This window comes from Amblyomma americanum, chromosome 7 (genome assembly GCF_052857255.1).
Source record: "Amblyomma americanum isolate KBUSLIRL-KWMA chromosome 7, ASM5285725v1, whole genome shotgun sequence".
Classification (NCBI taxonomy): Eukaryota; Metazoa; Arthropoda; class Arachnida; order Ixodida; family Ixodidae; genus Amblyomma; species Amblyomma americanum.
In genome coordinates, this window is record NC_135503.1 from 28,880,770 (window position 1) to 28,907,450 (window position 26,681).

A 26,681-nucleotide genomic window follows, 5' to 3' on the forward strand; every position below is an offset into this window, starting at 1 on the left:
TGCGCCACGTATTGTTGGCGGCTTCCATATTCAAACTTATTTCTCGTGCATGTCTGCTTCTTTTTCTTCTCTTCCTTTCCTTTCCGTCTCTCTCTCTCTCTCTTACACTCTTGTTTCGTACAGTGGCAGAAAACACTTCGAGTTTTTTCTTCTTCGTCGTTTCCTGATAACAATACAATACAATACATATTTTATTTTTCCATAAATTGGACAGGTCTCCCGAGCTAAAAGCTATGAGCTTGACTAGGCCTAGGAGACCCAATACATGGCAGTAGCATGTGTTTACTAAAACAGCGTGTGTTTACAGTACGCTCAATCCCGATCTGCCTTCTATGTGTTCGTAGTTGACGTTATTTGCTTCACGGCGTGCCGAATATAACCAAGAATAACTAAGCGGGACTAATTTGAGTTCACTCTTTACACTTAGGAATAATGCAGAACTATTGTTGACTTGTATTACTAATGCCTGCGTGTATACCTGCGTGTACAGTATTACTAGTAATAGTTCCTCCCTGCGTTCTTTCTTCTTTGCCAGTGACATTGGTACCGCTCGAAGAGGCGGTCACTTTCCAGAAAATTAGCCCTACCACTAGCCAACGTCGGCCAACATTGTCCGATGGTTTTCCCGTCGATGTTTTATTTTTCTCCCAACGTACGATAGCACACCAGTTACTTCTCACGGTTAGCCTTCTCGTCTTTCCTCCTCCTCTCTTATTTGCTAAAAGCGGGCCCTATCCACAAGATTTGCCCAACATTGGCCAATGACTGAGAAAACAATTTTTTGACATCACTCCCGCCGCACGTCAGCTCACAAGGCTGTGAAGGTTGAAGGCATTCGTGGGGTTTTCCAGGGTTACTGACCTCTCCGAAAATCTTTGACTGTGCTCTGCGCAGCTGTTATTGGGCCTTTGGAGAATGAAAGGCACCCACGATGGGGATTGGCCATACAAGAACAATTCAAAACCTGGTAGAATGATATTGTAGCGCAGAATTTAGGCGAAAAGAAAATGCAACAGGAGCAAAAATTTCTGTGCAAAAAAACAAGCAAACATAACCCCAACAAGGCTCTTTGCGTACACTGCGTGCCTTTTCTTCCTTTTTCTTTTTTTTCTATTCCTTTTTTGCTTCCCTTATAGTGCGGGCTAGTATGCCAGATCCGAATGTTGTTAGCTTGATATAATTGCTTTTATTTTGTGTTATTTTATCCTCGTTCAACCAGGCAAGTGTGTTTCTTTTAAAGGTTTCTTTTGAAGGGTTCCCGTAACTGAGCAACAGTTCCACCCCCGTTTGAGAGAAGGAAAAAAGAAAGTGAAAATGAGCCGTCGTTCGGGGTGCGCGGCTTATGATGCTGTGTGCTGCAAGAAACCCTGATAATGTGGCACATTTCGAGCACTTGGTTTTCAAAAGTGGCGAGAAGGGCAGACGGAGGGTCTAATAACTTGTTTATTGCTCTTAAGTTTTATTTATTATGTGTAATTAGTTTATTCGCATGAATAAAATCCCAGAGGAAATGAAGGAAAAGAAATTGACTTGAGGCGGGCAGTAAGAGCCGATGTTATTAGCTCATTCCTCATTAGTTAACTGAGCTTCTCACTTCTTTCGATAGCCAAACTGTTAATAGATTTGACGGCACAAGAAGCCCCTCAAAAACTGCGTTAAACACTCCACTTTCGAATCGCGACGAGTATTCTCGGAACCTGGGATATTATTTCGCCATTCACCTGCTTGCGCTTGCTTAGAGCTCTACCTTCTAACGCTCGGCAATCAATATTACTGCGCGTTATTTTCCGCGAAAATATTGGTTGCCGGTAGCGGTCGCATTTCCATCAAAACAGAGCTCTCTGGTGCAACTGCATTCATTGCATTTGGAGAAAACATCTGCCTATATAGCCACCGGCGCGGGGAAGCTCCCGTCTTCATTAAAGTATTCAAAAAAAAGACTGCTTTCCAATGCATCTACGGCTCCCGCTTCCTCATAGATGCATTGTTTGCCTCGATTATGCATGGAGTGTCGTAAGAATAATCTCCTTCCCTCAGTTTGCTCCCTCGTTAGGTAAACAACGTCCATTACTGGTAGAGAACAGAGGGCTAAACATTCATGCGAGCAAGCGCAGGCACGGGTGAATGCCCGCTTCAAGTCTCGCTTAAATATCGAGCACAGCGTTCGCCTCACTCCCAGCAAACGCCGCAGAATACGGAGGTTGTTCCTTTTTTTTGGTTTGTTTCTCGGATTATGCTTTACGAAATGAGCTGCGCATTTTTAACCAGACGTGTATATATATATATATATATATATATATATATATATATATATAGAGAGAGAGAGAGAGAGAGAGAGAGAGAGTTTTCATCAAGTAAGCTGAACCAGGTTAATATCGAAAAGATATGCCATCTTTTTTTTAAACGAAATTTATTGCATCAATCATGGGTGAAGGTGCGATGAATGATGTAGTGGAGATTAAATGAATGGAAAAAGGTTGGCTAACTTGATGAAGTCCAGTAGAGAACGATGGTACGGTCACTGCGTTCAGGCAATGTATGAAGCAGGGTTGCTTGGTGAAAGACCTGCTACCATCAGGCGCCGGATCCTTGTAGGCTTGAGAGCTGGGCAGTCCCACAGTAAGTGATGAATGTCGGCCTCAATGTCCTCTTGTTTACATATCGGACACCCTGGCCGAGGAAACAATTCTCGAAACTGAGGCCACCTCCGAGTGATGGCTGGTGTGAGGGCAACCCTGACCCGGATCCTCCTAAGCGCAACCTCCTCTGCACGGGAAAGACCGCGGGGGAGGGTTACCGCACACGGAGGGATGAGAGCACGTGTGCGGCGCCGGAGGAGTTCCTTTCTTGATGAAAGGAGGGTAAAATTGTCCAAATGAAGGAGCCGAGGCGGTGATGAATTTATATTCGCAAGGCGGGTCGCTAAATCTGCCTGGCTTTGATAGGTCAGCAGATCCCGTGGGACCCACTCGATACATGCCATCTCTTCTGAGTAATTCCTTCATCATATCTACAGCCCTGCACTACTAAAATCAGCCACCCAACCGACGAATCGGGTTTATTTTTTAATGGAACGTGGCCTACTTAGGATTCTCATGGCTATAAAAGTGATGGAATAACAGCCGTGCTTAATAGCGTATGTGTACGGTCATGATAAACACGAATATTATACATCGGCGCTGCAAATCTAAGCCCCAGCTCTCGTACGCCCTGCGCACACACTGAAACGCAGCGGTATTTTTCCCGTCTCTTCCTCATTTGCATGTAAGGCACGCGCGAATTCTCTTTCGTATCGGAGAGCACGAACCAAGCTATCGTCGGAAGAGCGAAACACAAAGCTCCTCTCCGTTTCCCGGACGCCTAATTTTCCGTCTTTTGCAGTGGTTCCTTGTCCTCAAATTTCTCTCTTGTCGTACAAAGGAAAGCCGTAATATAATGGGCGCCGCCGCTTGAATTGCGCGCTACGAACAAAGCATTAGCCGCCTACGAAACGAGGCCCGTTTTCTTTCCTCATTTCTTGTCTCGGGGGTGCTCTGATTTCTCGGCTCTTTGTCGTGGCTGCTGCCCGCATTATTCGTGGGCGCTTCTTTGAGAAATGCGCTGGCTATTGTAGGGTTCACAACAATTCATCAGAGCTACGTGTCATTAGTTGTGGCTGCGCGCGTAAGCGTATTTATGCGTCGCATTTCGGATATCAACTTCATCCTTGATTCGTTATTTATTCGCGGCAACCGTGATTTTCCGTCAGCTACCTTATTTGTACTTTATTCTAGTTGTGCCTGGCGTGTATATATCATAATAAGGCTTGGCCGCAAGCTTTGAAGTCCGCAAGCCGGGCAGAGGCTTTACAACACTGGCAATGATAAGGGCGGATGTAATTAAACGCTGCGTCGATTAATTAGTGAATCGGCGTTCTCATTTAGTGAACGGATGAGTAAACTTTTATTTTTTTTTATTTAGAAGTACTTTCAACGGTATGAATGCTCGTATTAAAATTTCCTCATTATTACTAGTAAAAGTGCTGAATGCTGGAAACGTTGAAAAGGGGGCCGATGTTATGTGTCGGAGAGAAGATGCTCTTGCGCTACGCGTATTTTGTGTGCGTGTGTCACGATCAAGATTTCGCCTGCGGCCTATTTCGACCTGAATTCAGCGGGTTGCTAGTTTATCATCATTATCAGCCTGTATGCCCCTACTGCAGGACAAAGGCATCTCCCAAATCTCTCCAATTAACCCTGTCCTGGGACAGCTGATGCAACCCTATCACCGCAAACTTCTTAATCTCATCCACCCACTTAAATTTTCTTCCGCCCCCTGCTACGCTTCCCTTCTCTTGGAATCCACTCCGTTACCCTTAAGGACCAGCGGTTATCTTGCCTTCGCATTACATGCCCTTCCCAAGCACATTTTTTCCTCGTAATTTCGGCTACGATGTCATTAACCCATGTTTGATCCCTTACTCACTCTGCCCCCTTCCTCTCTCTTAAATTTACGCCTATCATTTTTCTTCCCATAGCTCGCTGCGTTGTCCTCAATTTAAGTTGAAACCTTTCTTGTTAGCCTCCACGTTTCTTCCCCGTAGGTGCGTACCGGTAAGATACTGCTGTTGTATACTTTTCTCTTGAGGGATATCGGTAAACTTTCATTCAAGACCTGGGAGAACATGCCATATGTACTCCACCCCGTTCTTATTCTTCTAGTTATTTCCGTCTCGTCATACGGATCTGCGGTCACTGCCTGCCCTAAGTAGACGTATTCCCTAACCACTTGGAGCTCCTCGCTACCAATTGCGCACCTGCTGTTTCCCTCCGAGACTGTTGAACATTACTTTGGTTTTCTGCATATTAATTTTTAGACCCACCGTACTGCTCGACCTGTCTAACTCATTGATCATGTTTCGCAGTTCATCTCCTGAGTTATCTCTGGAAAAAAGAATAACAATGGAGGCTTGCATACAGCGCGTCATTTTTATGGGTTTAGGAGTACGGTGGTGACATTAACTGGAATCATGTGCTTGACACAGCTTGCTATTATGAACACGCGCTGAGGAGCCAAGCTGGCGACCCACCGCCCGTCATCACTCGTGGTCTCTGCCATTGGATCTCATTGTTCTATAGGCTTTGAGGAACTCGCATCGCATGAACAGCCAGTTAGTTTAGAGCGCTTCCGGAGCACACGGCTCTCGCAGTGCAATGTGACGGAGATTGCACAATCCCGCCGCTAGGTGTGTGATTGGAACAAATTGTTCATTGTAGTATAGCCAGTTAGGTAAAAGCTAGACAGTCTGATAACCACTTAAAATTAATCGGTCAATCAATCAGCAATTAATTACTTAGTTAATTAGCTAGTTATTTAACAGTTCAATTAGTTATTTGGCTAATTAATTAGTTATTTATTTATTTAGTTAGTTAGTTAGTTAGTTAGTTAGTTAGTTAGTTAGTTAGTTAGTTAGTTAGTTAGTTAGTTAGTTAGTTAGTTAGTTAGTTAGTTAGTTAGTTAGTTAGTTAGTTAGTTAGTTAGTTAGTTAGTTAGTTAGTTAGTTAGTTAGTTAGTTAGTTAGTTAGTTAGTTAGTTAGTTAGTTAGTTAGTTAGTTAGTTAGTTAGTTAGTTAGTTAAATGCCACGTTCACCAGTAAGGGTTGGTACGATCAAACATTGAGCTGACCATTCATCTTTCACAAACTCGACGCAGGACGACATCTGGCCAGGGATGCGTGCCTCGTGTGGACCCCCTGACGGGGCGGCCCCGGGATGATGACTGCCACGCCCTGCCCAACCGGACCCAGGAAAACGTCTTCTCCTCTATCATGGCGCTTCAGACTCTGCCAAACGTAAGGAGAGCAACACGCCATCTCATTTTGGCTGCCCATTTTTTATTCTCTTTTTGTTCCGTGCCTGAAGCCAGATTTTAATCATTCGTACAGCTTGTTTTGGCGCTTCCATATCCAAGAAAAACTGCTGGAAAAAAAGGAATACATCAATTGCAACTTTTTTCTTGCCTCCGCACGAGTTTGATACTGCGTACAAGATTACAGAGCTCGCCCGGCGCACGAAACGATAACTCAAGCTCGAGTAGCGCTTCTATATGTGGACGTCACGTGACAGTATTTTTCTTGCCGGCGAGACACGTCAGCGTCCACTGTATAGTAGCAAAGCAATATGACGAAACTATTGCGTAACTTTTATCTACGTCCCGTATTTCGCAGGATATGGGCATGTAAAACCAGAGATCGCTCTTCCAAATACTTTCCGAGTAAAGGGACTCTGGAAAATTTCTCCACTTCCCAGCGCCCGAAGGGACAACCTCCGCAGACAGCTGTTTCGAAACAATTTGAGGAATATTCGGCGCCATTTTTCTCTTTCTTCCCCGCCCCCAACGTTCATCTTCGAGGGATTTCGCAGCAAGCCTAAAAAAAAACAGCAAATAGTTCCTTTCGGCGACCACTGCACCACCCCACACCAGCATCATCTGCAGCGACTCATCTATATCGCCGTTATTGCATGTAAATTCTTTCCCGCTGTCGCCGCCCACAAGCCTGCTCTTTCAGTCTATGTCTGGCAGCGAGGACGTACCACAGTGACCATGCGGGCGACAACGATGAACCAAGCGGCATGGTGCGCTAGCACGCTTTAGGCGGAGACGTGCGCCGTGCCATAACTTATCAGGGCGCGCCGGAGCGCCGTTAGGGTGCCATCTAGGTTGCGTCGTGTTGTGGAAGGTGGGGGTTCCTGGGAAGGGGGGGGGGGGGGCGCATTTAGGCCAACATCCATTCATCACGCACGAGCCAGACTCCGGGCTCCGAGCCAAGCCAAGCCAAGCCAAGCCGAGGTGGCAGCGCTTTCTCTCTCACCGCCTCGTCCTCCTCTGTGAGCGTGTTTGCGCAACATTTGAGCGCTCATTGATTCATGAGTTTCAAATTTACGAGCCGCCTCTGCCGCGCGGGTGCATCGGTGTCAGCCCCAGCTAGACTTCGTGGCTTCCGCGCCCTTTGCATCGTGCGCCCCCTCCTCTCCCGACATCGAGCCCGCTTCCGACGATGTTGTAGCCGGATTTTTGGGGTGCTCCGTTCGACCTGCAGTGTCGGAGCCAAGTTCAGTTCTACGCTCTAGGAGCACAGTCTGCTATGCCGAAACTGCGTGCTGAGAAAACTCATTTTTGCACAGAGGCAACCAGGGGTCGCAGTTTCAGGGTATATATAGTTGGTATAACTAAGTGTGCCCCGGCCACTATTTCAATATTAGAAAATTCGTTTATTAATCCGCATCTTTCGCGCAGCTACCGGTGCACTCAATTTTCCGGACGCGGTTGCTTCTGTTTACGTGACACTGTGACGGTATCCGTAATGAAATTCATTAGAGAGTGCGGAAGCCCATATAAGTCCATTTGGAGACGGTGAAGACTTATCCCAACGCAGTCACTGTTTGAGCCCGCTGACTTTTTCGGTTGGAGTTTATATGAGTTACAGTTCTAGAGGGCACCTTCAATTCAGCGATACCATATGTGAGCAGCGCACTCTCTCGGCTTCGATGTAGTAAGTCATCCCATGAATCCCTGTCGTGCGTTGTAGTTAACTGTTCGCAGTCAGGCAACTTCTGCCAAAGTACTAAGTTTCAGAGCGCTCGGTCCTGTGTTTCGGGTCCTTTTCAACGGCACAGCTAACCGCCATCCCCGGTCACCGTGCTACTTAGTTGATTAAGGCCTAACTGGTGTTCGATATTCGCAGTGCTCTTTCTCAGTCCTTCAACTTTATTTTTAGAAATATCTGGCATTCGCACTGCTGCCTAGATGACTTCCAAAAGTGTAAGTAAGCTTGCCTAGCGCTCAAAATGATGCAGAAACATCCAGGTCCACTTTATGGGTTCACACGGCGTAGAAGCTAATTCGATTGATCTTGAAATACGTCGTCCTTGGTATCACGGTCAAGTCAAGTCGTCTTGACTTGACTTGTATGTGGGCATAGGAAACTATAGTATAAGAGGGTTCTCGCACATCTTTCGCCCTCGCCGTTCGATCACGTTCCACGTGACAGTTGCAGAAATACAGGACTTACAACGTCTGCCGCTATGGACGGGCGTGGCGCTGGTGAGCACTGTGAAGTGAAGTCCCTCATTATTCACAAGGTTGGATTACACGCAATGTAAATCCCCCGAAAGCAGAAAAGTGGACCACCGCCGACGTGGCTCACTCAGTAGAGCACCAGACGCGAAATTCGGAGATCGTGGCTACGGCTCCTACCGGCGGCATGTGGTTGTTTTTCTCTTCTGTTTTGATCTCACATTAATAAAAACTACAAATTAATTTTTTTAAAACGACATCTCCTATGGTCCTTGGTTTCGGTGACTGCTGGCTTCTTTCATATGTCATAAAGAGCCCCTCCTTCCCCTTGTCTGCCACCTTCACCTGATGGCCAATAACAATGTTATTCATGTGAACATTCAAGGATGGTGTTGTTATGCAGGTAAATGTTACCCAAGGATCGGCTTTGTCGGGATTTGGGCACTCTTTCGAGAATGCGCACTCTGTGGTCATATGTGATTCAAGTGGATCCTCCTAAAGTGGACCTCCTAATGTTCACCATTTAAAGAGAACCTCCTAAGTTTTACATGGTAAAGGTTGGCGGGGGGAAGCACTGAGGTGTTCCATTTAAACTGGCCTCCTAAGTGCACCACTTAACGCGAATCTCCCAACCTGTACTTCTATAAAGTGGACTTCTTGAGAACATCTTAAGATGATCTCCTCTTCCAGAGGATCCTCGTAAGCGACCCTATTAAGGCACGCATTCTACACGCATTCGCGACGCTACGTCAAAGGAGAGCAACCTCTTCTGGGACAGGCGCCCCTCCAAAGGCCCGTGCCTCGTGACGCAACGACAGGCATACACTATTCACTTACACGCTTTTCAGGTAAAACGCTGTTGCAGTTAAGTCTACGTCATGTGAGTGCAATGGGCCACCAACAACGCGCGGTTCCAGCGCTGGCACTAGCGCGGATGGGCCGAATGGCCCGGCGTATGTTGTGGTCCTACCGAGGAGAGAAACCACGTGATGGCGTTTTAACGAGGAGTCCACGGCGTGGTGCTGTGCTCGCGTAAGTTGGCAGTCGGACTTTGGGCACCCGTTTGCGGGCGCACTGCCTGCGCCTCGACTGATAGCGCACCCATCGACCCAAGTGGCGCTGGCTGGAGATTAATCGCAACTGTAAGGCATTGATCGGCCCGCTGCTTGCCAGGAGCCAGTGCTGCCTAACGAGCCGTTCTTTCTCCACGCTCTTTCCCTCTCTCCTCACGCGCAGGTGAACCAGTTCTGCGATGAGGATGAGCACTTGCACAACGACCGGGCGCCGACCAAGCAGAACGCGCTGTGCGACTACCGGAGCGCCTGGGACGTCATCGTCAACCACGCGGACTTCTACCGAAGGTAATAAGCAGGGGCACGAGCCGTGCTTACTTAACTGTCACAGCCAGCTGGCGGTTGGGCCTGCCGGGACCTGAAGCTTTCAATCTTTGCTTGTCCCGCTGCCTCCGAAGAAGTTGTTTTGGATCAATCTTTCTTTCTTTGTTTTTTTTTTCTTTATGGTGGGCGTGGTCCTTGCAGCTCAGTGCCTGCTTCGAGTCCGCCAGTCGATAACGCACATAGGTCTGGAACTGCGTCCGATTCCTTCCTTTTAGCTTAATACATGGGGGGATATCAGTAGTGAAATTTGTGGACAGATATCAGTATGTACAGGGACCCACCATATGGTCTGCTTGTCCGTATTGCCGCCACGCACAGAACAGTGCAGCGGGCAGTGGTGTGCGTGAGAGAACCCGAAGCATTATTAAATTAAAGCAACATTGGCCATATGTACAGTCTTTGTCAAAAGTAACCAGGTTGCATGGTTTGCTTCTCCCGCATCTAGTGGAGCCCCTACGGCTTTCCTAAAAACCATATGGTATTGGAAGATGAGGAAAATGGTTCTCCATACCTCACAGTGATTTATAGCTTGCTGGGTGCGATAACTGCTCCGCTATACAACTGAGAAGCAAACCAGGCAGTCTGGTTACTTTTGGCAGACGGGGTACTAGTAATATGTGCGCGACTTAAGCAGCTCTTTCGTATCCTTCAGTAAGACGGTACATATATCGGGTCATAGGTGAAGGTACAAAGGGTGACGTCACTCGTACTTTTTTTCAAGCCGGTGCTTCTTATCATATCAGCGGAGGGAGATAACTTTTTTCCCGCCTGCTCGCTCTCCTGCCTTCTTTGTGCCTCTGCATATTGGCTACAACGTCGTTTGTACGCAACTACTTAATGAAAAAATAACTAGTGCAGCGCCTCTTCGAAAGATGGCGACACCTGCCAACCAACGCATGCCCGGTATAGCGCGAAGAAAGACTGTTCACTTCGGCTGAGGGAGGCGTCACGTTAACCGGAACAATGCAGACGCGACGCCCTTCTCGTTGTCCTCTAACCCCCTCCTTCTTCGTCGCCAACCTTCATCCGGGTACCTCGGAGGTGAAATGGAGCGACGCGAGCCTCGCTCCTTAACCTCATTTTCTGAGGCCCGCCATATTTGAAGTCGCCGCCCCGAGGCAGCCGACGAGACCTTTGAACCCCCTCCCCGCGCCGTGTTCAACTCGAAGATTTCTTGAGACATTCTCCCTCGCGCCGCGTCTCGCCGCTGGCATTCTGGGCACGCAGGCAAAAGTGAAAAGAACAGGGGGGGGGGGGGGCGCGTTTGAAACGCGAAACGTGGAGACAATATCTCGCGGAAGCACCTACGTTTTTTTCTCTTTGTTTTCCTCTTCTTCTCTTCTCTTTTCTTCGTTTCTTTTCTCCATTTCTTTCGTTTCCTGGTTCGCGCGCAGTTCGCAAATTTGATTTTCGCCACTCGCACGGACTCGCGCGGATAGTGTTGCAGCTGTCCTTTCTGCCGGCGGCGGTTCTTAGCAGCGGCCTTGTCAGTGCTTGCTCTGAGAGGGAGCCACTGCATCTCCCGAGCGCGACAAAACACACCCGATGGAAGTGTATCGAATTGCGTTTCGCGTCGCTTTTTTTGTCTTCCTTTTTCTCCCACCGCTACAACCACCGCTATACCGCAGCCCTTTTTTTTCTTCCCGTCTTCTTTCTCTACTTGCTCTGCTTTCTTCCCTTTTTCTTTTTCCCGCAAAAGGGTTTCGTGGCGGAAAAAAAGCTGTCGATGAACAAAGGTGGCGTCTAAGTTACTCTTTCGGAAGATCAGTACAACGATCACCTTCTTCCTTACTCTGCCCACGTTCCTTGCCTCGTGATTAGTCAAGCTGATTTCAGCATCTGGAGTCCGCTTGAGTGTAATGGCGAGGAAGCAAGCAAAAACCCTAAAAGTGACCCGACAAGGCCTGTGCCTTCTATTCGTGTCGTTCATGTGAACGCCTGTGTGTGCACCCTGTATAATCGTTCATGCGGACAGCTTACTGCTCCAACCACGACAACTGCGATGAAACACCTTCTATGAGAAACACTGCTTCATGGTTGAGTAAGTGACGAGAGACTGCACACGCTACGTGTTAGCAGCATATAAGTTACTACTAGAAAGCGTGAAAATGAACGAGATCAAGGCCAACTGCCGCGGTCGCTCAGTGGTTAGGGCGCTCGGCTACTGATCCGGAGTTCCCGGGTTCGAACCCGACCGCGGCGGCTGCGTTTTTATGGAGGCGAAACGCTAAGGCGCCCGTGTGCTGTGCGATGTCAGTGCACGTTAAAGATCCCCACGTGGTCGAAATTATTCCGGAGCCCTCCACTACTGCACCTCTTCCTTCCTTTCTTCCTTCACTCCCTCCTTTACCCTTCCCTTACAGCGCGGTTCAGGTGTCCAACGATATATGAGACAGATACTGTGCCATTTCCTTTCCCCCAAAACCAATTATTAATTATTATCAAGGCCAACTGCTTATCACTTGCCACATATGCATAGCCTGCTTCGTAACCACAGCTTCACAGCCACGATATAGTGAATGTGCAGATACGTCTAGTTAGTTCTAGTCGGCTCGCATCGCGGTTTTCTGCCAACTGAACATTCTGTTCTTCCGAGACGCATAGCCTCTACATCCTGTTCTAACCCTTTCCCGTTCCTTTGGCGGTTTCTCCTCACAAAAACTTTAGACAGTCTATAGACTGTCCACAGACTTCTGTCTATAAAGTCTATAGACTCCATATAGACGAGCCCTAGAGAACGCTCTATAGGCAATACAAATCCTATAGACAGTCTATAGACAATATAGATTTATGGCCATACACTTTTAGCAGACTTGTCTATAGACAGTCTATAGCCTAAGAGTAGACAAAAAGAAATATCTATAGGAAGGCGATAAAGTCTATAAGAAGTCTATAGACCATTTTTATAATGGTTTAGACAGCTCATGCACTCAATCTCTCAGTGATGATGATGATGATAATGATGTCACAGTGGCAAGCCGTCGCTAAGACTTCGGTTTTCTCTGTTCTCTTCCTTAATTAGGAACCAGGCTGGTGAGCGCCTGCTGGGTAGGACGCGCTTCCACTACGTCCAGGAAGCTCCCCTGCGCGTCGTCATGGTCGTCCAGGTCAACGCCGCCAGCGGAATCAGGGTGAGCGAACCGCACTCCGCCTCATCCATGTGTTGTCTCTCTACTACAAATTTTCTCCTACCTTATGCGGCCTTCGAGCCGACATCAAACGGTTCCTAATTGTTCCCTCATTCTTTTAAGCGTTTGCATGCGAGGTCTAGTTGCGTTATGCTATGCATTGTCACGTCATGCCGTGTCATGTAATGCTATGTCATGTCTTTCCATGTCATGCCTCGTCATATTATGAAAAAAATGAAGATGTAGTCTCACTGTGGGTGGGTCGCCTTCTGTCACCACTTCGCGCACTTTTGCGTGCGCTCCCAGACATCCTTAGAGCGTGTGGGGGTAGCGGTCTCGGTCACTGAGGAGATGCCCTCGACTCAGCGTGGCAAGCTCAGCCGGAGACCAGCTACCAAATGACAAGGGGGTTGGTCGTTTGGTGCCCAGCTTTCGCCGGTCGCAAGCCAGAGAATGGGTCGGAGCCAAAGGTTCACAAAACAAAACAAGGTTTATACAGCAAAGAGACGATACAGAGGAATTTACAATCACTCGTACGAGCACATACGTGATTTTCAAATACAATGCAACTCGTGCAAAGTAACAATGGAGAGAGCTTACAATAACAAAATACCTGCACCTCAAGCGCACTAACACACAGAGAGACAAATAATGAAAACACAATTTGATCACCGGGCACTGCGACAGTCCGACGACTTCAGAAGCACGACGGGGCCGATCCGCAGACTGGCGCAAGTTGCCTCGCTGGTCCGTCCTTGGCTGGTCGAGTGGTGTTCTCCCGGGAGTCGAGCGGGCGCGCTTCTCTGAAGCTTAAACGGTGGCTCGGGATAACCGACAGCGGTTGCAGCCCCTCATTTATAGGCGCAGACCACGTCTGTTTGTTCTTCGCGCCAAGGCAGGCGCGCACATACACGCAGCTTCAACTGCACAAACTCCATCTGCTTCTTGCGCCGATCCCGCAACCCCATTGGTCGAGCGCGGAAACCACCTTCTAGAACAATCTAGGTCATTCGCGGCACGCTGAGTCATCGGCGCCGGAGCGAAGGGGGAGGGTATCACTTTGGCGCGCACAAGGTTACCCCCTTTCCGTCGACAACAAGCAAAAACTTCTCCAACATTCGAGAAAAATCGACGCCGCGCGTGTCTATGTTTACTTTGGCGCCCCGCCGGCGAGCTGAGTTGCAGCAGTGCGCAAAGCTACGCACTCTCCGGGGGTCCTTCCCCGCTGTTTTTTGTTTTATTTTACCGCGCGCGGGCGCGATTGCTTAGGCACAGCGCCGTTTTTTTTTTTTTGAAAATGCGCCGAATTTTGTGACACCTTCACACTGCGGCTACCCCTGCCGGCGCAATTGCCTGTTTGTTTTTGAGATTTTTTGACGTTTTAACTCCCTGAAAGGTGCTTCAGTCGGTCAGAAATGAAATGTTATGACGCAATGTGCCAGGTACGATCCCTGTATGGCATCGGGAGATTATGTACACTACTCTCTGAAAATCTCGCAGGTTTTTGGCGCTGTGTTGGCCTCTGATGAAATGGTGCATACCCAGGATGGGGGTAGGCAAGGATACCTTGCAAACTGAAACAGGAAATGTAATTTTAAAGCGGTAATTTTTCTTCTTTTTTTTCTTCACGGACCACTGCAGCGGTTTAAATAGTCCTCTAGGAAGGACATGGTACGGTGCGGCTCAAAAACTCAGAATATATGAAGTTATGAATCCTACCTCTTGTCAGCTGACGTCTCAATGGTAATAAAGGTTGTATTCAAAATAACGGGCTAATTCAGGTGGTTGATGACTTCTTAATAAAAGGTTCCGGCTTTTGTGTGTGTTTTCTATTACATTTCTTAGTTTAGAGAAAATTCTCGGGTTATGAGATTTTCGCACGCCGAAGTTTGCAGCGCAGAATTTGCAAAATGGTTTTCTCGAATGATTAAGCATTAATGAACTGAATTTTTTGCAAATCACTTCAAGAAACCTGCTCTGGTCGGTGCACTGGTATTCGCCGCAACTAAGAGTAAAAAAAAAATTTTAAACGAGAAAAAAGGCTGGACGGAGATGTTGCTGCCCGTGACCGACAGCGCACAAAGACGAGAACAGGCAGACACAACACTCCGCGCGCGACAGACACACGTCCGACACGCGAACTAGGCTGCGAAAGGAAGTATACAGTCGTTACTTCCAGCGTGGCTATCTCTTCCTCTTGTTTTAATAGCACGTAGTGCATTTGCGATTTTTTTTTAGTGCTAGCCTACTAAATTCATAATCTCGCATTGCAAACAATTTCCTCAAGAAGTTGAGTTGACTTAACAGTGTTTTATTGTTCCATTCCTAACGCCTGCTTATATCGTTGTCCATCTTTGACAGACACGCTTATCACGGTATTTGCGATCTTTGGTAGAAATCTAAGCTCGACTGTAAGATTTATTCACCTTAAAAGCACCTGTTTTTGCTTTTTGTTATTTTTCTTGTGGTGTACAAGCTGTAGAAAATCAATTAACACTACTTTGCGCATGGCATGTTGCTGCAAATAATTCAGTCTAAAATGGTTTGTCTCGAATATTAGAGTGAGCTTAATATGAGTGCTTCTATGCGTGTATTTGTGACAAACGGCCTCGCGAAATAGCTATATATCCAGGGAATAAGAAGCGCTCGCACTATGTCGTCTCCCCCGGGTCTTTCGTTATTTCGCCGGCTGCGGGCCGAAAGACGCGAGTTCGATCCCGGCTGTGGTGGTCGCATTTCAATGGAGGCGAAATGCTAGATGCCCGTCTGCTGTGAGATGTCAGCGCACGTTAAAGATCCCCAGCTGGTCGAAATTATCCCGGAGTCCTCCGCTACGGCGTCCCTCGTATAGCCTGAGTCGCTTTGGGACGTTAAACCCTATCAAAACAAATCAAATCAATTCAAGATTTCGTTATTTCACGCTGCTGTTTCAACCACGAACTAAAAGCCCAAAGCAAACGAGCGAACTGCACTCAAGGTGACCTCGCGTGATACCCTGCACTTCCTCTTTTGCGTCCTTCGGAGCCTTTCTGCAACGTCGAAATATTCGTGCTCCCTTTTCTTTTCTAACCTTTTTCCACCCTCATTTCCGAGGCATTACTTCCGGGCCCCTCGCAGTGTGCGGCCAGAGCCCCTTTGGAACGCGTCCTATTCATCGGCCCCGCGCAGCCGCTCCAAAGGACCCCGTCCCGCGCGCGCCCTCTCGTGGCACCGGCCGCCTACGCCATTACGGGGAAGGGCTGTTTGCGCACGTCCCCAGTGGCAAACAAGCGCTTCGCCCGCGCGCTCTCCTTCTGCCGGCGTCAGCTCTGCGGACAGCCACCACCTTTTGTTTCGCTAATTAGGCTCGCCGCGAATCAAAGTGCTCGCTCATCGCGTTCCTTCGAGAGAAAAAGCCGAAGGTAGAAAAGAAAAAAAACGAGACAGCTAGCCGGCAGTGCAGGGAGGTAGGTGGCGGGTGGTGCGCAAGAAAAACATCACAGGGGCCGCGGAGGCAAACCCGTGCTGCGCACGCCCAATTAGTACCGGCTATGTGGGTGTCCTTCTCCCGCCCCACTCTTCTCCTCCTCCCCATCCTCTCCACCCTTTCTTTGGTTGTCCCGGGACACTATCGTGAACGATGTTCTTTTTTTTTTTAGTGCTCCGTACAGTTACTTTCCTAGTGTGCATTTTCGGTGCGAGGGCATGTGTCCCTCCGCGCGCACTCCCTTCTGTTTCGCAATGCTTGCGAAAATAACTTAAACAAAAAAAAAACTTCTGTCTTCGCACTTTTGTTTCCACCTGCTCTCAAGAGCCTTTCTGGAGGAGCTCGCCGGTCCGTTACGCAACGCGTACTGAAACCCAGTGCGGCCGCCACTGCGCGCTTTAACCAAACCTCGTCAGGAGGCAGCGAAGAAGCGCCGGAGAAGCGTGACGTACTCTCTCTGATCTTTTCTTCTTTTATTTTTTTTTTTGCTCGGGGTTAGAAGCACTACGTCATTATTGGTTCCCCTGCCCTCCCTCTTGCATCTCCCTCTCTTTCTCTCTGCTCTTTCGTTGTCTCGGAAGCGGCGGCCGAGGTTATTTGTTTTCTCCCAGCTCCTTACAGATTCGGCCCCTAATTCGTCCGCTCGTTGCGACCAGGCCTAACGCTCTCCGGATCATTACGCGAATCGCAGCGCGGCCTGCCCTTTTTCTTTGTTTGGGTGCCCCCTTTCTCTTTCTATATATATATATATTTTTTTTACCCTTGTACATAGTTCGTTTCCTCCGTCTGCTCTTTATCGTCCCTAGGCCTGGGGACAACTGTTACCCTTTCCCCCCGTTTTTCCCCCATGTCCCGTTCCACCTTCGGTTCCTACCACCCCCAAACGGCTCTCCCCTCTCACTATCCCCACCAACTCGACGACAACTCTTTGCGGAAAACGGCGTACGGCCGCTCCTCCTTCGCTTCGTCCCTCAACCGCACTCCTTCTTGAACGCTGGCACTCCGACCGACCCTCGGCTATTGACCGCCACCCCCTTCCCTGCGGGGCACGCTTGAGAGAGATAGAGAGATGAAGCGAAGGATCAGAGAAAGAGAACGGTGGCGGCAGCGGCCATCCTCGCCAGACGACGGTAGTGGCGGCGGCGCCTCAACAATCGCGCGCCCATCTCGGAGGCTATAATTGGACCCCCCCGGACCTTCTTGCAAGCACGGCGGAAGAAATCCCGACGCGAACGTCCCGTTCTCCTTTGTGCCCCTTCTGTCTTTCCTTTCGTGTGCGACCACCGCTGCTGCCACTGCTGGCTGCTTCGTCTGTCGCTGCTGCTGGCGATGATGATGATGATGTCGTTTCTACTTTCTTCGTGAAAGAGAGAGAAAAATAAAAACTCTTCCGCTCTGTTTCTTCATCGGCTTCGATCGAATATCGCCTCCCTTTCAGCAGTCCGCGCGCGGGGATAAGAGGGTGAGACTCTCTCCAGCCGAGATGTCTCTTTTACAACGGCGCCAAATTAGCGGCAAATGAATAGACTCGGTTGAATCGGCCTTCCGGCGGTGTAGGAGGAGGAAAGAGGCTGGAATTGAGGGCACCAGGCAAGTCTTTGTTTTATCTTGTTTGGTTTTGCTTCCTGTCTCCGGGGATTTCCTTGGGGCAATAGTGACAGCTTGCTTTTCCGGGTATCTTGACCCTTGTACAGAGCGGGCCGTTTATTGTAGTGTCGCCCCTCGGGAGTTCTGTCGCGTGCATACGGCTCTGTCCTTCAAGGAGTGTTTCAAAAGTATGTGCATATATTTCCAAGTGGTCTATGCGAATTATGCAACTTATAAGTTGTAGCCAAGGTGTAAATAGCCTATGGGGCAGAAAACAAAAGGCAATTAAACACGTGGGGAAACACTAGCATGAGAGACTAAACGAAACTGAAAGGAAAGAAAGGTACATTCGTAGATTCCTGACTATAAGTAACCCGAAACTTTAAAACTCAACGGTTTCCTGCATTATATTCTAAATCTCCTCAGGTCGGCAAGAAGACGGCATAAAAACAACAAAGCCAGCAAGTTTTAGAAAAGTCGAGGGCACGAAAGAAATTAAATATCCCAACCACTAAGACAACAAGGTTTCGAAAGTTTCGTATAAAGGCCAATTTCGTTACAGAATGCAAATTACATTGCTAGTTATATTCGCAGATGCCTCACATCAATTAGATTTACGTAAATTTGATTACAAAGGCCTCTCTCCTTTTCGCAACGAGGACAATATCTATCATAGAAATGACGCGCTGTTTTTCTGCAGCAAGAGTAGCCGATATGCACTGTAAACTTGCTTACCAGAAATAATTACAACACAGGGGCTAGTATATACATACGTGTGCACACGAAATAAACATCTTAGTTGTCCTTTTCCTTATCCACGAAAATTTGCTTTCACCTGCATAAAATAAGTAAAAATGAATCGATCGACTTATTGGTTTCCTGGCGTTTTGTACCGTCAAACATGGGCACAGGCCACACTGCGTAATCGTTCTCCCATCCCGCGATTAGGAGATCCGGTTTGCTGCGCTAATAGTGCGGCTAATTGTCTAATTCCGGAGAGCAATTTCAAAGAAACAAAGAAAGAAAGAACGCGAACACATCTACCACAAAGGCAAACCTGCACGTTGCTCCAACAAATGGGAAGGCAAGGGTTAATGAGCGTGGCTCGACGATGAAACGCGAACCGCAGGAAATTCGCGCGAAGGCGACCAAGCGCACTTGACACGTGCCTCTGCGGAAGTGTGTGGGGGGGCAAGAGTCCGGGTAATTAACGAGGTCACACTTTGTCACCCGGATCCCCCATTCAACTCGCGCGCCCGTAGCAATCCTTACCCTGCTTTGCGCCCACTTCCTCGCGCTATCTAAATCACCACCAAAAATAATTAACTGCTCCTCGCATCCGCACTCCCGTTTCACGTTTCATTTCCCTTTTGACACTTCCGCCGCGGTGACATTTCTATTCCTTCTCCACCCCCCCACCCCCTTTCCTTTTTTTGTTTTTGGTCCCGTGAATGTCGTGTCGAATACTACTCGGTGAACGAATTGGATTTAGTTGCATAAATTAACTTTCTTCGGCCAGCGCAGTAGGCTGAGCTACCCCATCTCCTTGAACATAGTGATTATTAAAAAAAAAGCCGAACAATTGATCTGCTTAATAAATGTATTTAGTTTTTCGGAAATGTCCAGCAGCCGAGTACGTTTAGTTGGCCGTATACGTGTATAACTGACCAGACGTAGCATGTCTATTTAGCAGAATGCTGAGTTGGACGAGTTGGTAAAGGTTCATACTGATTGAACAGCTCAAGAGGACTTTCTTTGTGCTCTGTTCAATCAGTACGAACTTTTCTATTTCGTGAGACGTGTTCATTTCATGAGACGTGTCCAGTTGAGGGGACGCTGAATGAGTGCGTGAGTATGTCAGATAAATAACTTGTCTTAGATTATAGCGGATTTTTTGATTGAACGCAGGTCAATGAATAATTGCTGGGTCAAAAAATCAATCACAACGATGCCGGCGTCCATTTCTCAAATCGTACGCACGTCAACAGACAGTGTGTGTTCCCTTGAACCAATGATTGTTCAGGGGATAAGCACAAATCATCTATCTACTCACGCGGGTGATTTGTCTGTTTATATTGCGGAATGTAATTTTGTACATTTTAGGACCTTTTAGAGGAATAGTTCAAAAAACTAAGGGCAGCATTTATTGAATCCCTTCCTCGAAATGAACGTCTCCGCCCGAATGGTAATCAAAGAGGAGAAGAATCCAATTTTTCGGAAACCACCTTTGAAAAGCCTCCGTATTAACTGCTGGAGGCACAAAACAATTGCTAACTCTTTAGCTATACACTGACGACTATTCCGTTCACTTATTTTTCGCAGCGAAAATTGATTTCTTGGCTCGTTCTGGCTATGTTGATATTTGTCCCGTCGACAAAGACGCATTCATTTTTTAAAACAATTGACTTAGAAATCGTATCAAATGCTGATTCGAACGCGTGTGGTCGTTACCGAAAATGACGGGTTGTCACTGCTTTGAAGAGAATGGCGGTACAACGTAGCCTCTGAGATCAGCACCGAAAATTCGGTGTTGGCGCACGTATTTTGCTTATGAAATCGGCCGCTGATGGCGCCACCTGCATTATGCTTTTTGATCTATCCGAGATTATAAAGGCCCTGTGTACGGTCAAAATACTGGTCTCTTTTTTTAATTAGAAATCGGCACCTTATTGATGCAGGCCAACTTTTATATGTCCTCAGTGTCCCTTTAAAACCCCACCGCGGTCGCTCAGTACTTAGAGCGCTCGGCTACTGATCCGCAATACCGGGGTTCGAACCCAGCCGGCGCCCGTGTGCAGAATGATGTCAATGCAGGTTAAAGATCCCCAGCTGGTCGAAATTATTTCGAAGCCCTCCACTATGACACCTTTCTCTCCTTCTTCTTTCACTCCCACTCTCCTCCCTTCCCTCACTGCGCGGCTTGGGTGTCCACCGAGAAGTGAGGAAATAATTACTGCGTCTCTCATTTCTGGGATCTAGCCCGATCGCGGCGGCTCCGTTTTTATGGAGGCAAAACGCTAAGGCGCCCGTGTGCTGTGCGATGTCAGTGCACGTTATAGATCCCCAGGTGGTCGACATTATTCCGGAGCCCTCCATTACGGCACCTCTTTCTTCCTTTCTTCTTTCTCTCCCTCCTTTATCCCTTTCCTTACGGCGCGGTTCAGGAGTCCGCCGATATATGAGACAGATACTGCGCCATTTCCTTTCCCCCAAAACCAATTATTATTATTATTATTATTATTATTATTATTATTATTATTATTATTATTATTATTATTATTATTATTATTATTATTATTATTATTATTATTATTATTTCCTCTTATATCAACCTTTCCCTTTTAAGTCAAAATTCTTCGTGCGACAAGCGAGCTTTCTTGCAGAATTGGTCGCTATGCAAGAACGCAAGTTTCACAGGAAAACTGAGCGAGCACTGGTGAGACAAGCGGGCTTTCTCTCATAGATGGTCTTGTTGCAAGAACTCAAGCTTTACAGGGGAACTCAACTAGCGCTAACGGTTTTGGTGGTTGTCTGCAATGGCAGCAAGGCTGCCGAGTTTCCGCGATTCCTTATCTTCAGCCAGAACCTTTATCCAAATCGCAAAGCATTTACTAAAGCGATAACTCACTCCTTGGTTAGAGGTGAAATTTTGTTAATGCTGATGTAATTTTATGTACACTGATACTTTACCTCTATCCTCATTACTGTCGTTTGGCCACGAGGGTCGTCTTTTAGCCTAGTTTTCTGGGTGATGGTATTATATATATATATATATATATATATATATATATATATATATATATATATATATATATATATATATATATATATATATATATATATATATATATATATATATATATATATATATATATATATATATATATATATATATATATCAACGTTACGACCGTGGTGCGGTCTTCTTCAGGACTGTAGTGATACCACTACAGAAGAAGACCGCACCGACCGCGGCCGAAACGTTGACAAATGAATGTGTCTCTGTAGAAGTGCCCACTTGTCTTAAACGTTTATCCTGCAGAGCCAACGCAACCTACCTTCGTAATATATATATATATATATATATATATATATATATATATATATATATATATATATATATATATATATATATATATATATATATATATATATATATATATATATATATATATAGCCGTAGGTCAGTTGGTAGAGCACCGGACGCGATATTCGGAGGTCGTGGGTTCATATATCCCACCCGCGGCATGGTTGTTTTTTCTGCTGCTTTATAAGTAATTTTCTCTAAGCGATAGATTTATCACTGTATTATTATTCCACTGTTAAGCACAACGCCACAAAAATTTTTTAAAAACATTCCCTTTGCACCTTGGTTTCTGTGTCTGTTGGCTTTTGTCGATATCATAGCTGCCTTTTTGGACTCGTATGATTCGTGCAGTCTGCTGATATGTAACTGGTTGTTTGTATTTGAGTATCAGGCCTTCTAATTTTCTGGAAACGCGGTGAGATATCTTCAGAACATCTTTTTTTTTTCTTTCTTTAAGCGCGTCTTGCGATGTTTTTCGGGTGTGCCTATTACACTGACGCTAAGATACGGCCCGATTTGGAGCATATATATGGTGCAGCAGATTTCGAACTGTATAAAGTGTTTTCATTTTAATGAGAACCTTGAAAGCGGCAGCGTCTCGGTCCCGACCTGTTAGATGACCTTCGTCTCCTTCGTTCTGTTTTTTGTTTGAATTTATTCCATAGTTTAATGCTCAGCGCGCCAAAAAGGAAGCCTTAGCAGGTCGCAAGTCGATGAAGACTTGCTCCAGGCCTAAGCGGTACGCCTGAGCGATAAGCGAGAAGCTACCGGCGGCAGCGAAGTTATGACCGTCCCTCGAACATTTTCTTCTCTTTAGGCGCGACACTCAAAACACACGAACGAGCAACAGAGAAAAAGAAACATGCGCCGAGAGTCGTTCCTGTCGCCACCTCGTCCACATTCTCTTTCTGAAGCGACCTGCGAAAAGCAAAGCGGCGCCCAGGCGAATGCCGCGTTCTGCGAGCTCCTGATAAGACGCCGCTTCGGGCGTCAGACATCCGCGAACAAAAACTAAACAGAAAGCTCGTGCCCAGTTCGCTGCTTTGTTTCGCCATTATTTTCTTTTTTGAATCCCCCTCCCACCCTGGGGCCAGTTTTTTTCGTGTATTTTTTATTATTTTTATTCCTTTAGCGTGCTAGCGAGAGTGCACGGGAAATATTTAAAATTAAATGTCGTCATTTTTTTTCTGCCGGCCTCCTCTCACAGACTGAGCACGCTGACACGAGCGAGACAGGCTCAATTTCTTAAGACGTTACGTTCGCGCATGATTGATGCGGCGCTGAGCTAGCCACCTCCGCCTTTGCCGCTTTCGCCGCCATCGGCTATATGCTGTTGCTGTCGCTTCTGAATAGCCGTGCGTGCGTGCGTGCGCGCGCGCGCGAGCGCTCGTGCTCGGCTACTGCAGCCGCCACCCTTTCGATGTGTCGCGGCCCGGAGGACCCGGGAAAAAGGGGCCTCTAAGATGGCTGAGCTGTCGAGTAATATTTCACTAGATAGTGCCTCCTCGACAAGCGCAGTGAAGGGACGGTGACGGACGAAGAAGCGGTGCGAGCTTTTTAAGGTCGTCTGTCTTTTATCATACAGCGGAGAAATCTGTAACCTAGTCACTTAAGAGAGCGCCTGCGTCCATCAAAATTTGCTGAACCCGTACTGCCTTGCGCCGCAGGCCGTGAGACGAGATCGTAATTCTTAGCTTTAGTGCTAATGTGTTTTTAATTCAAGAGGAGCAGGTGTAGGATTAAACTTTATTTACTAGAAAAATAAGTGTGACTGTTACTCCCTAGAATGGCTCCTATAATTCCAGGAGCGGTCTGACTTCTGCTTAGCGCCTCGCTCAGGTCACTGGTCTTTTCTGGTTAACCGGGTCGGCGGCTAGCGGAACGTCCTCTGGATAAGATAGGTATGAGTTTAGCATGGGGTCGATGGCCCGCGTTTGCAGGAAGGACCGAAGGTAATGCTAGCGGTCGCCTGCTGGGGCCTGGCAGGTGGCAGTGAGTGCATCGTACGGTAGGGTGGAAGCGGTTCTCATCACAAGCGATGCGTACGAGATGATCTGGAGCTGCCTCCCGACGGCGCTCTCGCATCGGTCGAGAGTATGGTAATGGCGGGGGGGGGGGGGGGGGGGGGGGGGTAGAGGCGCCTACTCTCCAGGTAGTGAGTGTGAAGACTCCCCGGTATCTGCCAGTGTAAAGTGGCGCACGACCAATTCGGCATATGTGAAGGTAGGAGAGCCTAGGCGAGGTGTTACGCAAAAAGGACCTCAGGCCGCCGAACGCAGCCATCAGCGCTGTCATGTCAGTCAGGTGCTCCGATTATAGAAACCGCACGCGCAGAAAACGCATCCCAAAATCATCTTCCTTTTTCCTTGTAATCTTCCTCCTTGATTATTTCGTTCCTTGGCCGTGCGAAGATTGGCTGCGTTTGACACGTCCATTTCGCTTGTGCACCTTCACTGTTTGCAGTCCTCTACAGGCACCAACGAAATCCAGGTGTATAGTTCAGCTTATCTTTCGTTCTTTTTATTTTTCAGGAGGGAGGGGGGAGAGCGATGGGCACGAGGGGAGTAGTGAAAGCCTGACTCAAGATTTCCTCGTCTTTGCTTTGCTTTCTTTCTTTCTCTCTATCTTAAATACAAAAAATAAGCGGTCACATGATCGAGAAAAGTGCATCTCATGACTCTTGGTAGACGACTCTTCATCCAGTTATCTTTACTCTTTAGTCCTTTACACACCTTTTTTTTTCATCTATCAGTAGGTCTTTCGCAACAACCTTCCGGCACGCTTTACGTTGGCTCACTTGGCGCTTTCAGGTATGAAATCCTTTCGTTGCTTCTGCGACGTGAATAAGGCGGCGACGGATGGTGCGAGCGAGCAACGGAGCGAGCGACGAACGGCGTGCCAGAAGACCTTCGGTGATTAAATTTTAAAAGAACCTTCCCCTCCCCTCCACGTCGCCTTCTTTTTCTTTTCTCGTCTTCGACGTAGTATTCGCTTATTTTTCAATTCTTCTTTCACTCCAACGGACGACCTCCTTCCTTTCGCTGCTTCCACCTTGTCGACGCCGCCGCCGAATGTGCGGCAACGTCTCGACTAGTTGATGTCGCCATTTTCGACTTCTGTTTTCATGCCTACCGCTCTAGCGCCGTCTGCTTTATCGGGGATCCTCTTGTCGTCGTGTGAATAGGTTGCCTCCGTGCTCCTCGGCCGTGGTGCAGGGAGGGGTGAGGCGGGAAAGGGGTGAGAAGGAGTGCGAAGGAGAGCGCGCTACGGTCGCCTCGCTCGCTTGACTAACAATGCGCTTGTCATGTTCAGAAGCGCTCTTCTTCCTGTGACGCTGCTGCGCGTGCTCTTCGAAGCGTCGTCGCCGCCGTCTGTCGTCGTCGCTGGCCGGAAACGATTTCTTGGGGAGTTTTTGTCCCCTCCGTTCTTTCGATCTCTTTCTTATCCATCTTCCGCTCGTGTTGTTCGGGTCGCGAGCGCGTTTTCGCGCGTAAGAAAATCTCGAGCATCTGTTTGTTCCTGTTCGCGCGCGCGTGCGTGCGTGGGTATTCCTTGTTGTGCGTGCGTCCGGGCGTGTTTAAAGAAGCGTGGAACAAAGCGCGAGCTGGCGGCCGGGCGGGCTGGAGAACGGCTCGCTTGTGCTTGTGCTCCCCCCTTTTGCCGTTAATGCGCGCGGGCGCTCGTGTTTGCTCTGTGCCCGCGACGCGGTAGAGTGTTTTTTGTTGCTTGTGTTTCCTTTAATATTTAGCAGCTGCTTTTTTTTTCTCTCGGCGTCTTCGTTTGACCGGTCGCACAGGCCACGCTTAGTTACGGTTTTTTTAATCTGCAGAATCTGGTCTTTTTTTTTTTACACGAGTGCCTCCATCTAGTTCACGACGCACGTCTTTTCAAAGCATGTTTTGTTTGCGTACACAGGTCTGCATGATGTTTATCATTTTGTTGTGCAACCTTAGGGATCGTATTGTGACGCAAAGAAAGGAAAGGTACGCGCCGCGGAATATTTGCTGGGAAGTGGCCCTCTGCCACCGTCCTTTCGCACGAACCGGAAATCGAAGTGTCTGTGTACAGTGCCTTGCTGTTATAATCTGTACCTTCGCGTGCTAAATAGTAATTGTAGCGAAGGTCAGCTTAAATATTCGTCCTGCTGAGTTAGCTTTGCGCTAGTCGTGCGACAACCTCCCTTTGCGTACGCGTTTTGATTCCCTTTAGATTGACGCTGCCTGCTCGGTTGTTTTTTTGTTTATCTCTTGTCCTTTCTTTTCGTCTTTTGTGTATGCAAGTGCAGTCGTCACCCGTAAATAAATCAAACACGATGCTCCGACCGCGCCGCTTGATTTGCATTAGCCGCTGTGCGATACCTGCCAGGAGAGTTCTCACTGAAATGATGCTCTCACACAAAAGGTGTCAAATTTCTGCGGCTCTCGTTCACTACGGGCATAATTTATCAGTAGCCGCAATCTTGCATTGTCGCGGTCTAGACCATTTGAAAGCGATCAGTCATAATGAGAAGATTTTAGTGCAGGTAAAATAAATGCTTGAGCGGTCGATTTTCACCTCAGATGTGCGATTACCGCTTTTTGAATGAGTGGAAGACTGGGCTTATTGGTGCCGCATCTTCAAGATCAATAAGTGGCAGGAGAGAGACGAGATGCGGGCGAACACATGTTCAACTTACTGGTGCGAGCCTATGGAAGTTTGACACATATTTTAAATTTTCGATTTGTGCTTACATATATGTGCACAAAATTTTCAGTAAATTTCAGTTGTACGTTTAACGCTTTATTCGCTCGCTCAGCGTCTTTCTCCGTCCATGCTGTTCGCGCTGGGGCCTTCAAAACGGCACTCTCAAAAATAATAAGAAACCCATTAGTGTTTCTTTTCTTCCAGTTAATGTTTGGTGCTTTAGTGTTCGCGTTTGAATAGCCGCGTTCACAGCTGATTTGTCCCCCACGGTGCATCGC

At 47.6% G+C, this 26,681-nt stretch overlaps 1 protein-coding gene across 3 annotated transcripts in view; it reads left to right on the top strand.

The window, feature by feature from the left end:
- LOC144098744 (calcium-activated chloride channel regulator 2-like) overlaps positions 1 to 26,681 on the top strand; it is a 573,215-nt gene that overhangs the window by 524,958 nt on the left and 21,576 nt on the right. For all 3 annotated transcript variants that reach the window (XM_077631596.1, XM_077631595.1, XM_077631597.1), the window contains 3 exons: positions 5,692 to 5,830; positions 9,292 to 9,416; positions 12,475 to 12,583. In XM_077631596.1, coding sequence (XP_077487722.1) covers positions 5,692 to 5,830; positions 9,292 to 9,416; positions 12,475 to 12,583 — 373 coding nt within the window. The remainder of the gene's footprint in view (positions 1 to 5,691; positions 5,831 to 9,291; positions 9,417 to 12,474; positions 12,584 to 26,681) is intronic.